At 34.8% G+C, this 24020-nt stretch overlaps 3 protein-coding genes across 3 annotated transcripts; all 3 read right to left on the bottom strand.

Moving 5' to 3' along the window:
* Positions 1 to 221: 221 nt before the first annotated feature.
* LOC102913555 (olfactory receptor 8D2-like) lies at positions 222 to 1160 on the bottom strand. Its single transcript, XM_006992566.2, has one exon. The coding sequence runs from the start codon at positions 1146 to 1148 to the stop codon at positions 222 to 224; it is 927 nt and encodes a 308-aa protein (XP_006992628.1). The 5' UTR covers positions 1149 to 1160.
* An 8483-nt stretch (positions 1161 to 9643) lies between these two features.
* On the bottom strand, positions 9644 to 12473 carry LOC102913247 (olfactory receptor 8B3-like). The gene is made up of 2 exons (XM_076577458.1): positions 11522 to 12473; positions 9644 to 9717 (listed from the first exon to the last, which is right to left on the bottom strand). The coding sequence occupies exons 1-2, from the start codon at positions 12471 to 12473 to the stop codon at positions 9644 to 9646; spliced, it is 1026 nt and encodes a 341-aa protein (XP_076433573.1).
* Positions 12474 to 20202: 7729 nt separating this feature from the next.
* LOC102912934 (olfactory receptor 8B8-like) lies at positions 20203 to 23162 on the bottom strand. The gene is made up of 2 exons (XM_076575575.1): positions 22868 to 23162; positions 20203 to 22462 (listed from the first exon to the last, which is right to left on the bottom strand). Exon 2 carries the CDS (start codon positions 22444 to 22446, stop codon positions 21511 to 21513), a length of 936 nt encoding a protein of 311 aa, XP_076431690.1. The 5' UTR covers positions 22447 to 22462; positions 22868 to 23162; the 3' UTR covers positions 20203 to 21510.
* Between the last annotated feature and the right edge of the window lie 858 nt (positions 23163 to 24020).

Here is a 24020-nt window from a genome sequence, read left to right as displayed (position 1 = left end):
ACCCTTCCTCTTACGTCAATTTCTATTCCATTTCAACATTTACAAAGATTACACTATCCATTAGTAAATTATATTACTTGATAATGCACAAATTTGTCTCATACTCTCAAACATGAAATAATCGTTTCTCAAATAATGATGACTATTTTCTCTGGAGGAAAGAAAAATATACAAAGAAATGCCAAGGATATCTCATCTTTCATTGTTTTCATCTCTCAATTTTAGGATGACTGCCTTCCCCCAACCATCTTTTTCAATGCATTCTTTACATCCTTGTTCCGCAGGCTGTATATTAGGGGATTCAGCATTGGGATCACTGTGGTATAGAACACAGAAGACACTTTCTCCTCTTCCATATTATTACTGGAAGGTGGCTTGAAATACATGAATGTTATAGACCCAAAGAAGATCCCCACAGCCATAATATGGGAGCTACAGGTACCAAAGGCTTTGGAACGTCCTTCAGTGGAGCGGATGCGAAGAATACTATTTAGGATGAAAGCATAAGAGATGATGACAGCCAGTGTAGGAGCTAGGGTATTAATTCCACCAATAATAAATAGCAGTATCTCATTGATATGGGTACTGGAACAAGACAGAGACAACAAGGGCAAGATGTCACAAAAATAATGACTGACAAGATGAGACCCACAAAAGGACAACATTGTCATGCGTGTGGTATGGACAGTAGCCCCAAAGAAACCCAGTGAGTACACCACTGTCATCATTATGGAACAGACCCTTTGGGACATGACAATGTTGTAAAGCAGTGGGCTACAGATGGCAACATAGCGGTCATAGGCCATGGCTGTCAGGAGGTAGCCTTCTGCAATGGCTAAAAGGAGGAAGAAGTAAAGCTGAGTCATGCACTCCAAAAAGGATATGATGTTCTTCTCAGACACAAAGTTCACCAACATCTTAGGTGTAATGACAGAGGAGTAGCAGAGGTCAATGAAGGATAAATGACTAAGAAAATAATACATTGGAGAGTGAAGTTGAGAACTGATGGTGATTAGAATGATCATGCCCAAATTTCCCACCACTGTGATCACATATATTACAAGAAACAGGAGGAACAGAGGGACCTGAAGCTCTGGACGTTTTGTTAGCCCTTCAAGGATGAAGTCAGTCACTGAAGAGTCATTCATTGTAGCCAGTACTTATAAAATATTATCTATAAGGAGAAGGGAGAGAAAAGGTTGATTGTAACTATTAATTTCTGATTCTTACTGATAGATTGCATCTCCGATAACCTCATTTTCCCCATACTTTTTTGTAATTCAAAGAACAATTTTAGAAATTACTTTTTATTTTATGAAATTATAATATATTTAGAAAATTTCCTTTTCCATTTTCTTCTTGAAAGCCCACCCATATACTTCTCCTTGTTCTATTTAAAATTCATAGCCCCCATTTCATTAATTATTGGTACAAGATTGTATGGATATAACATAAACACAGTCACTAAACAAAAGAAAGGGTGTGTCTAAAGCTGGGAACACAGATACAATAGAAGAGGTTCTGGGTTTAAAAGCAATGATTATAAAAATTGCTCAATTCACCCTAGACTTTCAGTCTTTCACATCTCTTCTCAGAATCAAAAGCTGGAAAAGGTTAACTCATTCTCCTTGGTATGGCTGTAAGAAAGGAAAGTATGTTGCTACTGTTTTACAATAAAGTATAGTTGAGGCCAGTCCTGCCCTTGAGAGAGCCAAGTAGAGCTGACTTCCAGGTGTAATATCTGAAACACCAATAAATCAGTGTTTCCTCCTTGTATTTTCTTTCCTTGCACCATTTGAAGCCAACTTCTCACTGAAATTCTTTCAAATTCATTAGATCAGATTTCCATGCTTTTTTATTTAGTATCTCCTAAAGGTCAAACATAAATGAAATATGTGCTTCTTAAAAATTAACGTTGATAATTTTTATTGAGTAATTTTGCATTGAAATTGTTCCTGCAATCAGTTGAGTTGGCACAACATTTAAGAGTGCTCACTTTTCTTCACAAGGACCAGGGTTCATTTCCTTGTACCAACCCGCAAGCTTACATCCATTTGTGCTCCAGTTCAAGAGTTTTTTCTTCCAGCCTCTGTAGGCACCAGGCATGCATATCATGTATTGACATACATGCAGACAAAATACCTATTCACATAAATTACTATAATAAGTAATATAATATAGTAATGTTAGTAATATATACTAATAATATTACTATAAATAAAAGTTTCCAATTTTACGACAAAGGAAAATGTCATGAAATTGATGTGGTGAGATATCGTGTCACCCAATATATTGTGCACCTTAATAAACTTATCTGGGGTCAGAAAACAGTACAGCCACTAGATAGGCATAGAGGCCAGAAAACGGTGGCACTCACACATTTAATCCTAGCCTTCTGCAGGCAGAGATCCATCTGGATCTCTGTGAATTCAGAGCCACACTGGAAACAGCCAGGCATGGTTACATACACGTTTAAACCTAGCAAGTAATAGCAGGAAGCAGAAAAGGTATATAAGGCATGAAAACCAGGAACTAGAGTCTGTTAACTTTTATGCTTTTGAGCAGCAGTTCAGCTGAGTTCCATTCAGATGAAGACTGAGAGGCTTCCAGTTTGAGGAAACAGGATCGATCAGCTGAGGAATTGGCAAGGTGATGTTAGCTGTGACTGGTTCCATTCCTCTGATCTTTCTGTGTTCACACCAATACCTGGCCCTAAGTTTGTTTTTATTAATAAGACCTTTTAAGATTTGTGCTACAAATTGATGTGGTTTTAAAACACATTTTTTAAAAAAAAACGAGAAGAGTAAATTGAGAAAAATTTAATGCATACAATAAATAAACTACTTTTATTTTGTATAAAAACATTCTTAAAATCCAAGTAGTAGAGAAATGTGTTTCAATATATTTAAAGGCCTTCTACAACTTCTTAAGTGTATTCACTGTATCTGTGTATTTTAGAAAAAGGTTTGATGAGATATTAATGCACAGGATACAATAGGATATTATTTTCAAGAATAGAGTAATGAATCTGAATCATGAAAAAAAAAATGAATCTCTAGTCTGGGCTGCATAGCGAAAGCCTGTCCCAGAAAACAAAACAAAAAGGACCATACTTTTAGGATAATTTCAGAGTTACTAAGGTGTTCAGTCCTGTTAAGAGTGGAGTATCTTCAGATGGATGCTCTGAACTTGATCAGTTAACCATGTGAATGAGATTGAGAGTTTTTTAATCTATACCAATTGAAAGGCCATTACACCATGCAGCACAGCAGAAAGAAGCATACAGCAGTTTGTGGCACTTAATAGGTACCACAGTTTTGATTAGGTGCAAACATCACTGGCTGGATTTCCTTTTGTAAGGAAGAGTCATCCAGATAAACTACAGATGATTTTGAGGTTTCAATTGAGCATCTGATGGAGCAAACAAACCCATCACTGCATGTTTTGGCAGAGCTCAATAGAAGATGATCAGGAATATCTCCCTTATCTGGAGATGCTTATTTAGTGAGTTAAAAAACTCAGGGTTAGAAAACATTATCAGAAAATATCTATACAAAACCAATATAGAGATCATAACATCCATGTACTAAGATTCATTCTCTGAAGCATTCAAGCTTGTTCACTCTTAGCATTCTGCTTTCTTAGGAAATACTTTTGTTGCAAATGCAAGAGGTCAAAATAAAAGAGCAAACTTAGAAAGATTTAGGGAGACATGTGAAAGTACTTAAGCCCACCTGAGTATTGTAAGAAGGGCAGCTAAACAACAATGCAAAGGGGCTACTAAATCAATTGAAAAATCAGTAAAATCGTAAGTCCTCAACCTGCAAATTTATCTAGATATCAGAAATTTTGGTCCTGTTAGAGTACACAGAGGTATTTCCAAATAGTTCATGTAAATATAATTTATATGAATGTGTTTTGACATTGTCATCTCAAAGAGGTAGGAGAGATTGACACAATATTTAAACTTCCTACCTAAATAAACCATAGTGGAAGTCACAGATGAGCAGAGATAAGATATTATATATGCAATCTTTGATTGGCAATAAAATATTATATACAATGAAAATGAAAATGAGCAACTTCCATTTGCATAGGGCATGTGCTCTCTGTAGGCAGAAAATGAGATATTGATTTTTGGCTCTTATTTTTTCCTCCCCTGTTTGGGCACCCACAGTTCTCCTGTCTTTGTAGTTTAATAATATGAAATGCTATTAGACAGAACACTTGTCTGCTGCAATTCTTTATATACATGATGAGTATCCAAGAAAAGTAAGTGATATTCAATATGTTAGACTACAGATGCTCACGAGTTCTAATAAGTTATCCATGAAATAATCAACATTTATACATTTATATGATAGAGAAAGAGAGAGTAGGAAATATGTGTGTGACTAAAATGAAAACAAAAGTTGATGTTTTGTTTCTCTGTCTAAAATAAAATATGGAATCCATTTCTATAAATACCTAATCTTTAAACATATGACTAGCAGAGTGTATATTCAGGCAGACAATGAGCAAGTGAGAATATATTAAATCCTTGATTTCACTTTTCTACACTGTGTCTTTAGAGCAGTTTTTTTCTTATGCAATTGTGGTATTTTAAATCATGTAAAAACAAGTGAATATATCCTAATGAACAAATGCTACATCAGAAGTGATGTAACATAGTGTTAAAATTTTTAACATCACCGTGGAACTATACTATATGGCATCAAATTTTTGAGTTACTTCATTTTAGTCATTAACTACATATTAGTTACCTCAGTAGTAAATTTATTGTGTGGAATTCCTTTTAGATAATTAAATGAGACAATGTAGGTTTGAAATTAATTTTCAAAGTTTAGAATGCACAGTGTTATGATTAGCAGCATAAATCTACAGTATTGATGAAGTAATTATTGTTAAGACTATTTGAACGGTACCACTCAGATATCATTCATGACTTTTTGAACCTTCTGAGAAATTTGAATCTACTTACCTTAGGATGTTTGTTTGCTTCAATCACAGAGAACTTACATTGTTTGAAAATGTTGATCTTGGATTTAGAAATATACCAGTAATTCATTCCCAAAGGTGCACAGACTCACTGAAGATTTGGCCCCTGTGTAACACAATTAATAAAGAAAGCAAACAAGGGTTTTAATGATCTCAGTAACATTTCACTACCCCAAGGATTCAACACTATTAACAAAACTCAATAATATATCCCATGCTATCTTCATATAATAATCTAGAATTTACAAAATATTTGTATTTTATTCTTTTTTTTGTTATCTGCTTTCTACTCTAGTAGATTTCAGTCAGTCTTAAAGGGATTTACTCTCTCAGGAAATAATAGATTTTCCTATTCCCTGGTCTATATTTTTTTCTATCACAGCATCTGTGAAGATACACAGTGCCTCAAATACTATTGCCTAAAGACTAAATGCAATTAGAATATCCTTTCCTGTGAGACAAGACTTGCCTCAGGAATTTCATGTAGTTTAAATTGCTTGTTCAAATCCCAACTTTCTGCTTTATGACCTAGATCCACATAATCCTTAACGTTGTGTTAAAGCATTGGTTACTGAAAATATGTGAGATCTTGCTCCTAGTGTCCCTTTCTCATATTTTCTTACTTGGTTGAAACAAAGTAAAATCTGAGCCAGAATTTTATTTTATCCAAGCTCACCTGAAACTTACATTCCTTGCCCATCCTCCAAAGAAGGCATATACCACCATACTTAGCTTAAATTAAAAAAAAATTAGTTCTTTGAGATTGTTTTGGTCATAAACACACACCCCAAAAAATCTTTCGAATTGGAGTCCTCATTTCCTATTGACAAAACTTTGTGTCAGGTTTATTTATATTTATTTATTTATTTATTTATTTATTTATTTATTTATTTTAGCTTCAAGATTAATTGGTGATGTACAAATATTCTTGTGTGTTGCCTGCTATTCATACCAGGTGTTACATTCTTAGAGAAAACTGTCTCTCCCTCCCTGGCAGCTAACAATTGCCAATAGTTCCAAGGCTAGGGGTAGGAGTTTGAGTTTAGCTCCCCTCTCCAAGCTAGGATGTGGTCTGGCTTGGGTTTGCACAAGTCTTGCACATGCTTTCATAATCACTGTGACTCCCAGTGTGCAACTGTCCTCTCAACAGTTTTGTATTTTTATTTTTATTTTTTCATTTAAAATGTTATTATACCATTTCCCATTCCCTTTTCTCACTCCAAAATTTACCATGTATTTCCATTTTCTTCTTTCTTTAATTCATGGCATCTTTTTCTTTAATTATTGAATAGATATACAAACAGAAAGACAGACAGACACACACACAATATATATATATTCCTAAATTTATACATGAAATTGCTTGGTCCACCTAATGTTACTTGTGTATTTATATATGATTTCTGAGTTGATGATATTGGTAAATTTATTTTAAAAATTCAAGATAGCCAACATTTTTTAAACACATGAACTAATATTACTTTATAGTTATTTAGAAGTTCAATATAAGACTATGCATAGCATATGAGGCTAAGATCTAGGGATTATAAACCATCTATTTCTTTGTTGATTAGAAGTTTATTCAGATCATTTAAAATCATAGTTTGATAAGTAATGGTTTATTAAAACTTTTACATCTCATCTATGTTTTCCAATTTCAGAATATCCTAAAGAAATATGATGCAAATCTTTAATTCTGAATATGTTTCCCTTTTCAATTTTAATGTATATTAAAATCTGCTCAATTATTACTTGAATAATTTGGTTTTGTTTTTTCTTTCATTAGTTATTTTAATTATCAATTTTTTATTTTGTTTTTCCTATGTTTGACTTTTTATTATTCATATATGTATATACATATATGTATGCATGTATATTTATTTACACACACACACATACACACACACACATATACATACATACATACACCCATTTTACATCTGCTTGACCACACTGGGGATTGAATGTAGATCAGATATGTTCTGCCATTGACTATATACATACTGAGGTTTGTTTTTACTTTTTATTTTGAAGATGTAAATAAATTGCTGAAGTTGACCTTAAACTCACTTTGTATCCTTGGCTGTCCTCTACCTCCACCTCTCCAGGAACTGAGAGTACCACTTGGCTCAGCTTCTCCTAAATATTTATCCTTTAAATTATATAGCACATTTACTATTACATTGTTATTAAAGTATTATTATTAAAATATTAATACTATATTATTATTTTAGGATTATTTGATTTTATACTGATGTTTAAAATCCATGATTAACATATTAAAGTCAGAATTTTTTCTTAAATTATGAAGTTAACTCAAGGCTATAGTGACCTTGTCTTAGTTAGGGTTCCTTATTGCTGTAAAAACACACTGTGACCGCAGCAACTCTTATATAGAAATCATTTAAATTAAGGGGGCTCATTTACAGTTTCAGAGGTTCAGTCAATTATCGTTATGGCAAGGAGCATGGTAGCATGCAGGCAGAGGTGGGGCTGGAATTGAGACTGCTACATCTTGCAGGCAACAGGAACTCAATTGACTGTCACACTGAGGGTAACTTGAGAAAAAGAGACCACAAAGCCCGCCCCCATAGTGACACACTTCTTCCAACAAGGACACACCTCCTAACACTCCCTTTCAAACCCCCACATGCGCCAAGCACTACTTTAGCTGTGTCAAACAGTTTTGTCTCCCATGCCAGTTAGTTCTAAATATATTCTAATTTTCCTCTTTTATTGTAATATTTATTTGTCCTGTATTTTTCCCCCATTATTTATATTGGTATACTCCTGTTTTATGGTGAAGCTTTAGTTTTGTGACTCTTAGAGTTGTTTCATTCATTTTGTCACTGTTATTCATGTATCTTAGGTTCTAATAATATTGTGTTTTCTTTATGGTACTTTCTGTTTAGCAACCTTTTTTCACTTTTGTTCCTCTTATTAAATTAAATATGGCTTGTTTGTATCTCCTTTTTCATTTCACATTTGAAATTCTCACATTTCAGAGGGCTCCCCTGAATTTTTGTAACTGCTCTTGAATTAGCAATACTAAAAGCAATCTATGCATAACTTCCTCTCAAATAATTAAAGGGTTAGAAACTACTATGTCACTAATCTACCTCCTTTTGTGTGTTCTTGCTTTCTGAAAATGAATGTCACATTGTTGTGAAATATGCTTGGTGTTTCTGTTATTTTCTTGGGAAAATGCCTCTTGAAACTGACCTACATGTTCATCAAGTTCATCCCAAGTTTTGTCATTTTACCTTCCTTTCATTCCTAGCTCCTACTTGTAAAGTGTGCTTATCTGTTCACTGTTTCAGCAAGAAGGCCTTGTTAGTGAATAAATGCCCTAGTTTATGTATTAGAATGTCTATATTTCATGATTATTAATGAGTGTCAGCTTACCTGTGTGCAGGATTCTAGGTTGATACTCCTGTGAACAACCTAATTAAGTTCATTATATCAATAAAACAAATAACCAAAGAAAGAAATGAAAGTAGAAGGAAGAAGAAGGGAGACTAACTGGGAAGGGAAAATGATCCTTTGGAGCAAGAGGGGCAAACAAGAGTGTAGCAGGTCAGTAAATGTAATCATACAGAACATCCATGTATGAATGAGATGGTGTTTTCTTTCTAAACATTATAATTTTTATGATATCTATATAGCCTCATATAATTGAGGTTTATTTTTAACATGTGTAAGATCTATGTCTTTTTTTAATGTTTGGAACGACTCTTCATCATTACAGATCATGACTTGCCAATTTTCTCTGTATGGAGTTTTCAGATCTCTCTCTCTCCCTCTCTCTCTGTCGCTCTGTCTGTCTCTCTCTCTCTCTCTCTCTCTCTCTCTCTCTCTCTCTCTCTCTCTCTCTCTCTCTCTCTCTCTCTCTCATACATTCATGCAGGCACAAACACAGACACACAGACACACACTTTCATGCAGGCACAGACACACACACACACACACACACACACACACACACACACACACACACACCCTACTGTCATTTTGTTATTTTCGATACTCTGTCTGATTTCATTCTCTGGCCACTATATGCTCCTTAGATCCATGTTAAATTTTCCTATCTGCCTTTGAATTTCAATGATTACACATTTCTTACAACTTTCCATTTAGTTCTAATATCAACATATGTCACCTTTATATAGTACCTTGGTATTTTTATTGTCTAAGTATCTTTTTTATAATCATGATGATTTTAAACATTTTTCAGAGTGTAGCAGGCATTCAAGAACATTATGAATTATTTTTTCCTCAGATATGAAATGTGAGTCATAAGATACATTAAACACAAAATAGCACCTTTCAAAACAAATTCGGTGGTAATGATACTAACCTATCTTCAAAAGACTTTCTCAATCTTCCAATTACATGGGTAATAGTTACCGATCTCATGACCCATTCTCACCTCTTCCTAGTGCTAGATATAAGTGTGCTTTAACAGAGTAAATTCTACAAAAAGTAAACATTGTGCCTATTGTGGTATAAACTAGAGAATGGCCAACTGTTCGCACAGTGAAGGTAAGGCGAAGACCAGGGTTGGATTTGATTCATTTGATGCTCAAATATCCTTTGTAAATCCATAATCTATTAACAAAGACCCTTGGTGCCCTGATATCTTCCCTTATTGCATATACTTTTTACCACAGGTGGAAAATAATTTTCTGGTTTTAAAAATGATTTCTATATTTCTGAGGCAAAGCTCTGGATTTGGATTTATGCTAAGGCTTCTTAGAGAGAACTTTGGAATTTTTCATGCAACCTGTGTTATGTAGCGTGCAGAAACAATTGAGTTGCACAAAAATGAATGACAGGACAAAGACACATCGGAGAGGTGTGGGAGGCTCAGAACACGTATTCTTCGGGCCCTCCAAGGGGGTGCCCCACCATGAAAAAAATGTGAGAGTTTTGAAAGACACCAGATCCTACTGGCATTGCTCTCAATGTGCTTTCACACTGACCAAAGTTGAAAATGTTTTCCATGTTATTTTATTCTGTCAGTTATTAGTCTCCACACAAATATTATTAATTTGTTTGTTTTAAACAAGTGCAAGACTTTAAATTAGTAAAATAAAATGAAATGTTACATTCTCAAATAAGAAAGCAGAAGTGTTATTACTTTGGATGTGTTTTTCCTACTTGGTGAATGATAACATAGTTTAGACTTACAAATTATTTCTTCATGCCACAAAGATTTCCATTGAAACTCACTATGAGTATAATAAAGCATACTCCTTCAGTATCATTTACTTGAAGGAAATATCTTTACTCAGCATTACATTGCATATCTTCTTTTGATAAAACAAACTAATCATAGGATCACATTCCTATATTTACAAAAAAAAAAACAAACCTACTTTTAATTTCAAACCAACCCCTAAGGGAAAAAAGGCATTTTTCTACCATATAGATCAAAATAGAATTGTCTGTTTTTGTAAGTTAAACATTCTCATATTTTACATGTGCTGATATGCCACAGTAGCAATTTGAAAATGATTTCTAAAGGTTTTTTGTCATAAATCCATAAAATAACGTATCTACTCATGATTTACAATTTCTGAAAATTTTTAATTAAGGTACTCATTAAGACCATACATAAGAATAGACATAGCAGAAATTTTATAAACATTTATACCATTTACAGTAAGTAAATTTTCATTCTTGACAATAATGCCTCTTACAAAAGCAAAACAAACAGAAAATGAGTACTATGCCATGCAGTTTATCTTATGTTACCAAGTTCAGAACAAAGAGACTCATGATCTAGTAGTGGAAACAGAAATAATTTTTAATTAATGCCAACTACATCAACTGATAACTATAACAAAAAAATGTAAAGAACAGTAAGGAAAAAAATCTTGATGTTTCAGAGACTGTTTGAGATCAAATGTCGGAAGGCAATGTTCCCTGTGGTATTCACCTTGAGCACATGTTTACACTGGCTAACATTTATGTTTGTCATTAACGATCTCTTGAGGTAGTGGAAATTGGTGCAGATTTTGCAGCTTCTGCTAAAAACATAAAAGAATAATTGAAACATATTTTTCGAAAATGCTCACCAATTTTGTTCATTAGGTTTGTCTTTATGAGAACATCTGCGTCTGTGTCTGTGTCATATGAATTCTACCGACACCAAAGACACACACTGCTGAGTAGGGTGCAGAGACATAACCAACCTCCTACCTCACGTTGTAAGGCAACGATGTGCAATGTCATTCGATTAATTGCTTATCAAATCAATTGTATTTGTACAAGCAAATAAACATATTTCCATATAAAATAATTTTAAAGTAATATGTTTTAATTGGTTCTCAATGTCTCAGTTATATAATTATCTATGTAAAAGTTGAGAAAAGGGGCAAGGAAAATGGGTAAGCGTTGAGTAAAGCAAACATGGCTCTAAATTAACAGAGATGCTGAGTTGTGTTTGATTAATGTTAGGATCTAGTCATGATAAATACCTCAAAATAATCAAAATTCCTACCATTTCACTATATCTAATTAAGAAAAAGTTTTCTTTTCAGGGTTTTCTTCAGAGCAAGCTTGACATCCTTATTCCTTAAGCTGTAGATCAGGGGGTTCAGCATGGGTCCAACGTTTGTGTAGAATACTGAGGCCACTTTTCCTTTATCCATAGATTCTACATCTGATGGTTGCATGTACATGAATGCTGCTGCTCCAAAAAATAGTGAGACAGTCATTATGTGGGAGCTGCAGGTGTTGAAGGCTTTAGCTCTGCCCTGTGTGGAGCTGATGCGGAGGATGTTGGCAATGATGAAACCATAGGAGATAAAAGTGGTACTGGTAGACACCACAATGTTCATGCCAACCAGAACAAAGACCACAACCTCATTGTCATAAGTGCTGGTGCAGGAAAGCTGGAGCACTGGAAGGATATCACACAAATAATGATTGACAAGGTTTGCATCACAGAAGGTCAGTCTTGCCATGCAAAGAGTATGGGCCAGGGAACCCCAGCATCCCATCACATATGCACCAAGTACGAACACAGCACATATCCGTGGGGACAATATAACATTATACAGCAGCGGCTTGCAAATAGCAACATAACGGTCATATGCCATGGCAGTCAGTATATAACATTCTGTGATGACGAAGAAGCAAAAGAAGTAGAGCTGGGTCAAACAGCCTGCGTAGGAGATGGTGTTTTTCTCCACCACAAAATTCATTAGCATTTTTGGGGTAAAGACAGAAGAGTAGCAAATATCTACAAATGACAAATTAAAGAGGAAATAATACATGGGTGTGTGAAGGTGTGAATTCAATGAAATCAGTGTAATCAAGCCCAGATTGGCCACTATAGTAACCATATAGATTCCTAGAAACAGGAAAAACAGAGGCATTTGCAGTTCTGGCTGGTTAGTTAAGCCCTCCAGGATAAATTCTGTCACCAGGGAGTAATTTCCATCTGTCATTCTTCTGTAGATCTTCATCTACAGAGGTAAAGAGAGAGCCAATTAACAGAAAAATTGAACTTGCCTAAGATATTTCCCATCCATTTTCTGGACTCTGGGGTTCTCACTCAGACCCTTAGATGGGCTGCAACATCATCTAGTTTGAAGAAATTCTTTGCAGCAAGAAATTGTCCAAGACTGCCTGAATCCTATTTCACCTCTTAGTGTCTTTGTAGGTACAGTTCCCTTCCTCTCTACAGAGGTAGCCGTACACATTTCAAAAGTGGCTGAAAAATGTGTTATCACAAACATGTACCTTGCTGAGGGTAAAATATTTAGAATCCCATCAAGTAGATTGCTTACATAGGAAAACTTAAAAATACCGAGGATCCATCTTATTAAATGGTAACTAATCTTCCTGCATCATTTTCTGTGTGCCACCATCTCAGCAGATCTTGCAATGAGCAAACACTCAAACTTGGGATTCATAAAACAATTCCTGAAAAAGGTGCTGGTGAGAAATGGATAATTCATTTTATTCAAATGAATGGAACTGGAAATATCAACCACACTCCAAGGCAGACCTTATTCTCAAGAGCAGATAGCCAAGACAAACTAGACTCCATGAATTTCAGTGCCTTTTTTCCTCTCTTACTTTATTTTAAAGAGAGTCAGAGAACATGATATTTGGTGGATATAAAGGGGAAGAGGATCTGAGAAAAGTTGGGTAATGGGAAACACTATCCTAAAAATATACTGCATTTAAGTCCCAGAGAATAAATGAAACAAGTTTAAAAAAGACTTAAGAAATGCAAACTAACCAGTTAAATTTCTAAAGGTGTTAAATTAATATACTCACAGAAATGTTTCTGAGAACCCACTTTTACTCCTTATTTTATTTGATTAACAAGTGATTTTCATGAAAATAATTCCAAAACTTGAGATGGAAAGAGTGCTACTACAGAGTTGTCAGGATTCTGTAATGCTGGCAGTGTCAGGATATAGCTTGTAGCCAGGAGTGGTCCTGGGACTCCTCCAGAGAAGAAAATAAATTGTGCATTTTTCTGGCCTTCTGCAAGAAGCCCACTGCAGTCATAGAGAGGAAAGTTGACCATTTATGATCACACGAACAACCCAGGGATTCAACACAGATGATGTTGTCATGTTTTGACAACACCAATATCCTGAGACAGATTTTCCCCGGAAACTGATAAACTGTTTACATCTGAAAAGTAATGAGCCCAGAATCTCCTTAGAGACACCATCTTCCTCTCAGAATGCATCTCCATGCTCATTACTTCATACTCTAATTTGCATGCAGGGGGAGTTATCTGCAGTTACCTCTCTAGATACTCTTAGGCCTTGCCTTAGAAGTCAAGTGGCCTCAGGGCCAGTCACTTGCTAAATTATCATGTGCTGTATTTTATATTAAAGTAGAAAACTGTGAAGCTAGATATACAGAATCAAGATTCCCTAAGCATGCCCCATATGCAGATCAGCCCCATTCTGTTCATGGGCTGTTTAGCACAGCACATCTCATATCTTCACTGATTGCACTGGGATGAAATGTCTGCCCCTCGAGAATGCTTTGATTAGCTGTAGCCTCAATATTTCCACTTGAGAAGTCAAACTTAATTAAAAATTCCTCTTACTGAACCTAAATAACAATCACACAATTCTTTTCGAATGTCTAAATGTTCTTAGAAAAAAACAAAAACAAAAACAATGCAGTACTTTGCAGATATGTGAATCTTTCTGGTTAACAGTATAAAATAAAACTCATATAAATCTCAATGAATTACCATAACATTAAAAGCACCTGCAGTTGTTTTCTCACTAGGAGTGAAGTTTGGGATAGTTGGCAGGGGCATACAGGGAATGAAGCTCAGTAGGGTGACAAAGGCATACAGAAAGGCTGTTTTCCCCTTTTCAGTGTTCTACAAAGCAGTGCTCAACAATACAGAAATAGCTTGAATAACTATTGGAGTAATAGTGAGCAGTTATAAAACACCCAGTAAAAGGAATCTTAATAATATGCTGTTGTACTAAATTGCATTACCCATAACATTGCCTCAATGGGCGTACTATAGAAAGACAGACACACTTTTCAGGTTTGTTCTCATGATCCCTGTAATATCTGATGTCAGTTTTATAATTATAGAGTGGTTCTGCTTGAATTTATCAACATTACATTGTTCTCTAGTGAGCACAAGGGCTCGTATGGACACCATAGCTTTAGAATCAACCTAATAAAATGGTAGGAATTAAAATAAATTTTCCCTAGCTTAGAGAAGGAGGAATAACTTATGTCCACTTGCAAAATTCTAGATGAAACTTTACATTTAACACACATATTCATTTATCCAGATTTCTTGAAATATAATTGGTATTCAAAAATTATATAACGTTTATGTATATAATTTTGTGAGCTGGGATTTCTGTATATATTATGCCATCCCCACAATTAAGGTGATAACTCATCATCTTCCAAAATTTCTATGACTTTTTGGATTTGTTTTGCTTAGTTGTACGTGTTTTGTAAGAATATGTAGAATTAGACACACCTTCTTGTAAAAGTTTGAAATGAATATTTCCATATTGTCAACTAAATGTACAATGTTGCACAGTTGACAACTAGAAGCCATTGACTTTTGACTAACTTTATATTCATCCCCTTGCTTGTCCTCTGTTTTCCACTATTCTATTGTCTACTTCTTGTGTTCAGCTATCCTCAATGCCTTCTGGAAGAGAATCCATGCAGTATTTATACTGAAAATGATTTTTTTCACTTACCATGGTATTTTATAGGACCATCTGTGTTACCAATAGAATTTCTTCCTTTTTAAGCCTTCATTATATTCCTTGAATGACTATGCCATTCTTGGTTCATGTTTTTCATGATTAAACATCTGGTCACTTCAACATTTTGACTATGATGAAGGGTGCCTTCATTAACAGAGAATATAGGTATATTTTCTAGATTTAGATGCTTTTTGATTTTGTTTTATTTTTGTTGCATTTATAGGGGTGGAGTTGTGGGATAATAATAGCTGTATTTAACGATTTTTAGACAAGTTGTTTTTAATGTACTTACCCAATGGAGAGGATAATATGCAAATCCTATTAGCTGTATTGCCAAGCTGTGTACTGAAAAGAATACAAAACTGCATATCTTAGTCTCAACAGAATTTACAAAAACTTCATTAATTTTGAAGACATACAACTTGAAAAAATAATAAAAATATAATCTCTAATGTGCATAAAGATGTATAGCACACAAATTTAAAATGTACTGGTGGCGAGGGGATAGCCAATCCATTTTACCCAAGTCCTAGAGTACATGTAAAGAAAGCTGAAAATTCACAAAACTATTAGAAAAATTTCCCAGAGATTTTTTCATACTCATTTTCAAATATGGGCCTGAGTGCTATGAGGAGTCAACAGAAACAATGATGTGATTTGGGGATCAAAGAAAAGTTCATATGGAAAACAGGAATGAGAGAAAATAAAAACATATTTGGGGACCTTCAAACATAGGAAAAATGACATGGCATTGACAAAAATGTTAAGATACCCACAGGAACTACTCTATGAGGTTAAGTTAATGAATTTGCTCCCATTAATGGAAAATAGATAAACTTAAGTCATTTGTCACTTTTCATGCATAGACAGACACATGAAGATGCAGGTACAGAGTTCTACCCTTCCTATCCAACCATCTTTATGACTTTTCTTCATAATTAGATAAGCCTTTGCTTCATGCAGGTATCTGCATATTATCTATTATCTTCTTCAAGAAGCCTCCTATGTTTCCCATTAATATACTTGGATCCTTCTCCCTGTACCTCCATGCTTCTCACTGCTTGTAGAACTTACCACAATGCATTGAATTTTCTGGGGACATCTTCTAATGATTTTTATTTCTATACTAAAAGCTCCTTAATAAATGGAAACATGCCATTGTTCAAAGAATCTTAGGTAGCATTTTTCAAACCTGGGAAGCTTACTAAAAGAATACGATGGTGATGATTGTAGTGAAATTGTTTGTGGATATGGGAAAGTACAGTACCAGCAAAAAAAAGAATGAACAGTTTGCTTTGAGATGAGATCCCCATAGCCCAAATTGCCCTCGACTAATGCTTCAAGCTTCTAAGTGTTGGAAGTAGCCACGTGTACCAATGTGATCAGCGATATTTACTATAATAGAAGTTAATCTTTTTTGTTTGTTTGTTTGTTTGTTTTGTTTTGTTTTTCGAGACAGAGTTTCTCCACGTAGTTTTGGTGCCTGTCCTAGATCTCACTCTGTAGACCAGGCTGGCCTCGAACTCACAGAGATTCACCTGGCTCTGCCTCCCAAGTGCTGGGCTTAAAGGCATGTGCCACCACTGCCCCACTTAAGTTATCCTTAAAGGTAGGTGAGGCAAATAAGGTCATTTCAGGGGATATAAAAAGGACAAATGAATGGCCAGCAGAAATTGAGATCGGACCTATTTTGTAAGAGAATAAAATGCCCACTTTAACTTCCTGGTTACTTTTGGAAGTCCCATTTCTCTTCTTCATACAAAACCTTACCCATTGGAGAGGTTTAAGGTCTATTTGAGAAACCATGTACTTGATACAAGATTTAAGGCATGGACAAAGACTATTAAGAGAAACAACAAATAGTACTGTCTGTAATAAGTCATCAGGATAAGTACAATATGTACTCATAAGATGTTATTTCTAACTACAGTAGAAGATTGACATGAATTAGCTGTTTAATATGTGGAATTTCAAAACAAGTATTGGGTATGTCTGTTTCCATAATAAAAAATTGAAAAAAATGAATCTTAAAACATATATGTTTCCTAGGCACAGCAGAATTAAAAATAATTTACTAGGCAGACCTTTGAAAAGTTTGACCAATAATTACCAGCAGGTAAACTTGAAGGCCAAAAAAGGTACTAGCTTATTCATCATAATGTTTTAAAAACTGAGATTGTGTAATATATGAATATATATTGAGGAGTCTTGAGTAATTCTTTCTTGACAAACTAAATGAGTATACTTCAGAATCCTGATTTATTGAGATAATTTGCTTTAAAATGCTTTTTATAGATAAAATGATGGATTGATTATTTGTTGTTGTTGCCTTTTGAACCAAGCTATTCTTTCAAAAATATTTAGGCTACACCATCATACTCATAAAATTTAAGAATCTTTAGTTTGTTGCCAGACTATATATATATTTTTTTGAGTTTGGACTTACTAAATAAGAAGGAAAAGGTGATTAATTTTAATTAGAAAATTTACACTAGGTACTGACAGCTTAAAAGCATAATATGAAAAGACAAGAAAAAGTGGCATGTTCTCTAATACTCAATGCGCAAATGTGTAACTGTAGATTAGAAGTCCTCCAGAGCTTCAGGGTATCTTTCAAATCCCAAGGCTAATTCCCTACACTACTGAACAGAAGGAAACCCATAATTCCTCAATATGAAGACAAGAGAAGTCCCACCAGGTAAGCTTGCTTTTTGTCCTGAAGGAGATGAATTCTTCATGGGCTTATTAAAAATCCGTGTTTCCTTTTCGGGCTTTTGAGAATTCATATATAAATAACACAAAATATGGAGATAATTTAGTTTATCCCTCAAACCTCTCAAGGGATTTCTTCTTCAAGCAATCCAGTTAGAATCAAAAACTTCCAATTCTAAAGTTCAAATGATGTGAAAACTACTGTATTTTCTAGTTACTGATTCTATTCATTTTTGTTTTAGTTTAATTTTATAATTTTCAAAATTTCTTGGAGGAAGGATTTTGAATATACTTCCCATAAATAAATGATAGCTATTAAAGGTGGTGACTTCCTACCCCTTCTGTTCCTTCCTCCAAAAGGGCCGAGATTCTCTCTCAGTCCCACCTTACTACTTCCTGTCTCCTATCTGTCTACAGTCCTCCAAACCTCTATAGTTAATTTTAGTCAGCTTGTGTCTAGCTCTGCCCTTTGACTCCAAGCAAGCTATATTTGTCATAACAACATATCACACAATAGACCTCGACTGTGTACTTCAGCAAAAGTCCAGGAGGTGGAGAATGCCTTTCCATCTTCAAGAGTATTTTCATGGTGGGCAATGTTTCAGTGTCTGTTTATAGTTGTAGGTCTGATACGTTCTTTATCAATACATTAAAGAGTGTAAAAGGCTCACAGATATAAGAACCTAAGGATAAGTTAATATTTTCATTAGGGAATATAGCTGCTTTGTTACAAAGCTTTGTATCATAAATAATGTAATAAAATCATTGAGAAAAAAAAAAGACTAACCAAGTCCCCACATCTGAAGGGGTTTAGGATCTTCAGAGTATCGGCAATTATAGCAAATTCTGCTCTTACATTCCTCCCTGGTGTCTTGACCTATTTTGTATATAAAATAGTATTTCAGTTTTAATAAAGTATTCAAGATGTCATTTGGTTTACATTAAATGTTGTAATTATTGGTTGTCTTTAAATCACACTTATGTGATCCTTGTAGACTGTGTATTTAGAAAACAAAAATGAATCTGTGTTTCATGTTGGAAATGATGCGAGGGTAATTAATTATCTACTGAAAAGCAAAAGCCAACCACTCTATACTTATTGAATTTTTTAAACTATGTTCTACATTTAAAAATATTCTTTAACCTTTTCTTCTTAATGTTGTCATTGACTAAAAAACTGAGACATGATTTTAAACTATGCTTAATGTATATCAGAGACTAATGCTGTCCTGAATGTAGTAGTGTCCTACCACAGAAATACAGCGGGTATAACATGATGGAGGTTTATGTCAGTTCTGCAAATCCCATCAGTTGTAAATATTAGATGCCAAAGCATTATGTTTGTGGAAATGCTGAGTAGGTTATGACAGTTTGTATAAATATATGCATTTGTTGTATACTATATTGCCTTTATAGTCTTTTTATTTTACCAGGAAAATTCTGTATCTTTTTCTCTTGGAGATACAGTAGAAATTCATTGTTAGGTTTTAGAAAAACACTAGGAGCTCTAGGCTCTCTCTCTCTCTCTCTCTCTCTCTCTCTCTCTCTCTCTCTCTCTGTGTGTGTGTGTGTGTATTTTTCTGAACTTTTAGAAATATGATCTTAATTGCATCGGCAACAAAAGCAATGGTGTAGCCTATGCAATCACATCAAATGTAAAAGCTCTTCCCAGAAAAGGAAAATTCAGCAAGATGACAAGATAGCTTGCAGAAATTAAGAAAATATACACAAACAATACACACGATGAAGGATCGGTATTCAAACTTGGTTAAAAACTTAAGTGGTCACAGGCATGTGAGAAAAATACAGCACCATGAATCATAAAACAGATCAATGTAAAACCAATATTACATGCCACATTATAACTGTTAGATTAACTATTACTCACAAGGGAAATAAAGCAAGTGTTTGAGAGGATATCAGAGAAAAGGAATCCTTATATGTTGTGGGATTCTAAGTATATAGAGACATTATGCAGTACATATTTGTTTGATTTCTTTAGAGAGAGAGAGAGGGTATGGAGTGGGGAGGTGGGGAGGTGGGATAATCCAGAATGAGTTGGAAGACTGGAAAAACATGATCAGATCATATTATATAAAGAAAATTTCAATAAAAAGAACATTAATGAAACTACTATGTGAACTAACTGTGTGCATCTGCTAAGTATATACACAAAGGAAGGGAAATCTTTCTGTTAAAAAGACACTGCACTCCCCATGATATGTATAGAATTATTCACCTCAATCAACAAGTGCCATCAACTTTGATTTATTAACAAAAGATGAAGGATTACAAAACTTACATGGTATGACCACAAAATTGAAGTTAGTTAGCCTAAAATTACACAATATGGATGAACCTAGAGGAAATTATACTGAAAGAAAATGGTAATTCCAGAAAGCCAAACAGCCTAAGATAACAATTATATGTGAATTCTGAAAACATGGAAATCATATGGAATACAATAGTGGTTCCTAAAGGATCAAGATAGGTAGGAATGGGGGAAGTGTGGATCAAAAGACACAACGTTCAGTTACAGAACAGAAAAATAGTTAAAGACAAGTTACCCAAGAAGGTAAGTACAGTTAATGACACTCCAAGACAGGCCCAGGCCCAGAAAGACTTGATCAGCACCAAATGCACTACATGTTTGTTGTGGCATTTTTTGGTCTTGTTTGATTTTTTTCTTTGCTTTGATTTTTTTTGAGACAGAGAAATAAATAACAAAAAGGTGGGAGGGTAGGGAGGTGGGAAGGATCTAGGAGAATTGGAGAAACAGAAAATGCATGATTATAGCTTATTAAACAAAAACATTTTAATGTATTACATACCTGAAAAATCTATTCAGATATTTCATATATTATAAACAAAAAAGATTAATTACATGAAGTCATTATTATCATCATTAATTTTATTTGGCTACCCTACACTGAATATGTATTTCAAAATATCATTTTATGTACTATGAATATATACTATGGTATATAAAATGTTTTGCCAACATGAAAATAATAATAGTAAATGTTTACAAAATAATACATATTTTAAATATTATTTTTCATGTGTTGAGTTCAGATACCTAGAAAGAATTCAGCTTTGCAGCAATGAAACTTATATGTATGCAGTATATATAAAATTATTTGTCTCACAAGGGATTCTCTACATGGTAATAATATTTTAAACTATAATTAACTGGTAATAATGCTTTAAAAGATACGTAAACGTCCAGAAAATGTATGTAGGAAACACTGAGAACATAAGATATAATAAAAGAAAAATCACCAGGCATGGTGTATCATGAGTATAATCCCTTCTTTCAAGAGGCTGAGGTAGGAGGATTACCATGAGTATAAAAAGAAGAAAAAGGAAAAGAGAAAGGAGAAATAAGTCCCACAACCAATATGACCTAGTATTAACTTATTTTTCTAATAACTTTGTCAGATGATAGGATATCCTTACATTTCCAAAGTTTCAGACCAGGTCAACTCCAAGCCCACTGCTGTTTCTTTCCATATTTTAAGAGAAGCCAGTGTTTTCTTTAATAACTAATACTACTGTCAACTCAGGAGAATATTTTCTTACTCAAGGTTTTTCTCAGGGCAACCTTGACCTCCTTGTTCCTGAAGCTGTAGATCAAAGGATTGAGCATGGGCACCACAATGGTATAGAATACAGTGGACACTTTCCCTTGATCCATGGACAAGATGGAGGAAGGATGGAGGTACATGAATGCCCCTGATCCAAAGAAAACAGATACCACAATTATATGTGAGCTACAAGTGCTGAAGGCCTTGGATCTTCCTTCAGTGGAATGAATCTGAAGTATGTTAGAAAGAATGAATGTGTAGGAAACAATGATGGTGATGCTGGGCACACCTACATCAAAACCTACAACAATGAATACTACCAGCTCATTGATGTAAGTGTTGGTGCAGGAAAGCTCTAGCAGTGGAAGGATGTCACACATGTAGTGATTGATGATGTTGTCCTTACAGAAGGTCAATCTCAGCATGCACCCTGTGTGAGCCCATGCACCAATAAATGCTCCCACATATACAATGAGAGCCAGCAGAGAGCAGACCTGAGGGGACATGGTAACTGTGTACAGCAGGGGCTTACAGATGGCCACGTAGCGATCATACGCCATCACTGTCAACACATAGCACTCTGCACTGACAAAGAAGCAGTAGAAAAAGAGCTGAGTCATGCATCCTTCATAGGAAATTGTGTTCATGTCTGAAACAAAGTTTATCAACAGTTTGGGGGTGATAACGGTAGAGTAACAGAGATCAATGAAAGACAAATTAAAGAGGAAGTAATACATAGGAGTGTGAAGGGGAGAATTCAGTCCAATTAGAGTGAGCAAGCCCAGGTTGCCTGCCACAGTGACAACATAGATACCTAGGAAGAGGAAGAAGAAGGGGAACTGAGTCTCTGAATATTTTGTTAAACCCGCCAGGATAAACTCAGTAATGAAGGAAATATTCTTATTGTCCATTTTCCTCTATCAGGATCTGAAAGACAGAAGAGTCATGTTCAGAATTATGACAGAATGCTGTACACAGTCATTTTGCATCCAGGAGCCCAGAAAGTCTCCACAGAAACTTGCCTATTTTATGGCTTTGTTGCTGCTGATATGAGGGAGACACATGTGGAAGGTTAAGCCTAGTGTAAACACATGTGAGAAATGTGCCAAGAATACACACTTCCTCTGCTTCTATTTGCCTCTAGCATTCTAGTCTATGCTTGTCAACCTTCACTCACGACATGCCAGGTACTCTGCATTCAGAGTCAATTAAGATTGTGTGTCATTCTGGAAGGAGAACTTGAGGACCAAGCTAGAGCAGAGACTGACAGTGGTTCCTTGACTTCCTAAGCATCAATAGCAAGCATTAAGTTGTCAGGAAACCTGGACTCACCTTCACAGATAATTCTCTGATTTCAAAACATCCTGGAGAAATGGTCAACTTTGGCTCTACATTCCTCCTACAAGAACCTGTCAACCCTCTAACTTCATAGTCAAAGCTGAGCAAAGCAGCAAAGCACTTGAAAGAAAAAGAAAGCATAATGATGATTCTTACCCTTCTGTCTAGAAGGCTTGGGGCTTTGCTTATAGTCTGCCCTTTGCCTTCGCTCTCTTCAGAGAAACAGCTCTGCCTCTGAAGGAAATGGCAGTTTTGAATTAATGCCCCTCCCCTTTTATACAGAAAGGCTCTGAGCATTTGTGAATCTCAGTGTCTGACTTCATCTGAGAGTTAAAGACCATCATTTTTTGCTATCATTCTGCCCAACTATTTTCTACATTAGAAAACAGAAATTTAAAGATCTCTCATTTCTTGTCTCAACATAGTACCATGTATCATTATATAAATCATTTTATCTGAGTGCATTATCTTTGGTACTTAGTATAGAGACCTCTCCAGGATCCTCTTCCTTAATTAAAATGCTTTAGGAAGGACAGGTGTAAGGAATTATTTATACAGCACTGAAGATGATTTCACCCCAGTGTCCTTGGAGATAATATTCAACTAAAATTTTACTCCTGGGATTTACATTCCCCAGGGCAGATGAAGTAGAAAACTTTGCAATTCTCTCATATTTCCCATTGTGTTTCTTTGATTTATTTGATTTCATTGATTTATAACTACAAATGCAAACCTTTGACTACCAAAATATTAGAGGCTCATGAGCATCCTTCTACATATAATAGCATGTTGAATCATGTATGATTACATGATCCATGATATTCTATGACAAGTACTTTAATTTTGTCTTAATATTTTGCTTTGCCAGCTCCCTTCATACTCATCTCCCCCCAGTTATTACTGTTTATGTCTTAGCACATACATTCTGTATTTTCCTGTTTACTCATACAACCAAATATTTTTTTTACTGGATTCTGCACTTAATTTACAAAGTATACAATTGATCTTTTAGTTTTATGATCTAAGACAACTTAATCAAAGTGTTGCCAACATCATAACTTAACCAACTAATCTATGTCAAAATAGAAACTCTATTTTCCCTTTTATCATAAAAAATTTGCCCTCAGATTTTCCTAGAGACATCAAT

This window comes from Peromyscus maniculatus, chromosome 7, assembly GCF_049852395.1.
Source record: "Peromyscus maniculatus bairdii isolate BWxNUB_F1_BW_parent chromosome 7, HU_Pman_BW_mat_3.1, whole genome shotgun sequence".
Lineage (NCBI taxonomy): Eukaryota > Metazoa > Chordata > Mammalia > Rodentia > Cricetidae > Peromyscus > Peromyscus maniculatus.
Note: the sequence above shows the minus strand (reverse complement) of the source record. Positions and strands in the feature narration are given on the sequence as shown.

What these genes read in the sequence shown, in the direction of transcription:
- LOC102913247 (XM_076577458.1), bottom strand. Translation starts at nt 12,473, where the DNA reads ATGAAGATCTACAGAAGAATGACAGATGGAAATTACTCCCTGGTGACA. An exon ending in GAAAAGAAAACTTTTTCTTA is followed by an intron (nt 9,718 to 11,521) that starts ATTAGATATAGT and finishes ATCCAGAGCTTT; the next exon opens with GCCTCAGAAATATAGAAATC.
- LOC102913555 (XM_006992566.2), bottom strand. Translation starts at nt 1,148, where the DNA reads ATGAATGACTCTTCAGTGACTGACTTCATCCTTGAAGGGCTAACAAAA.
- LOC102912934 (XM_076575575.1), bottom strand. Translation starts at nt 22,446, where the DNA reads ATGGACAATAAGAATATTTCCTTCATTACTGAGTTTATCCTGGCGGGT.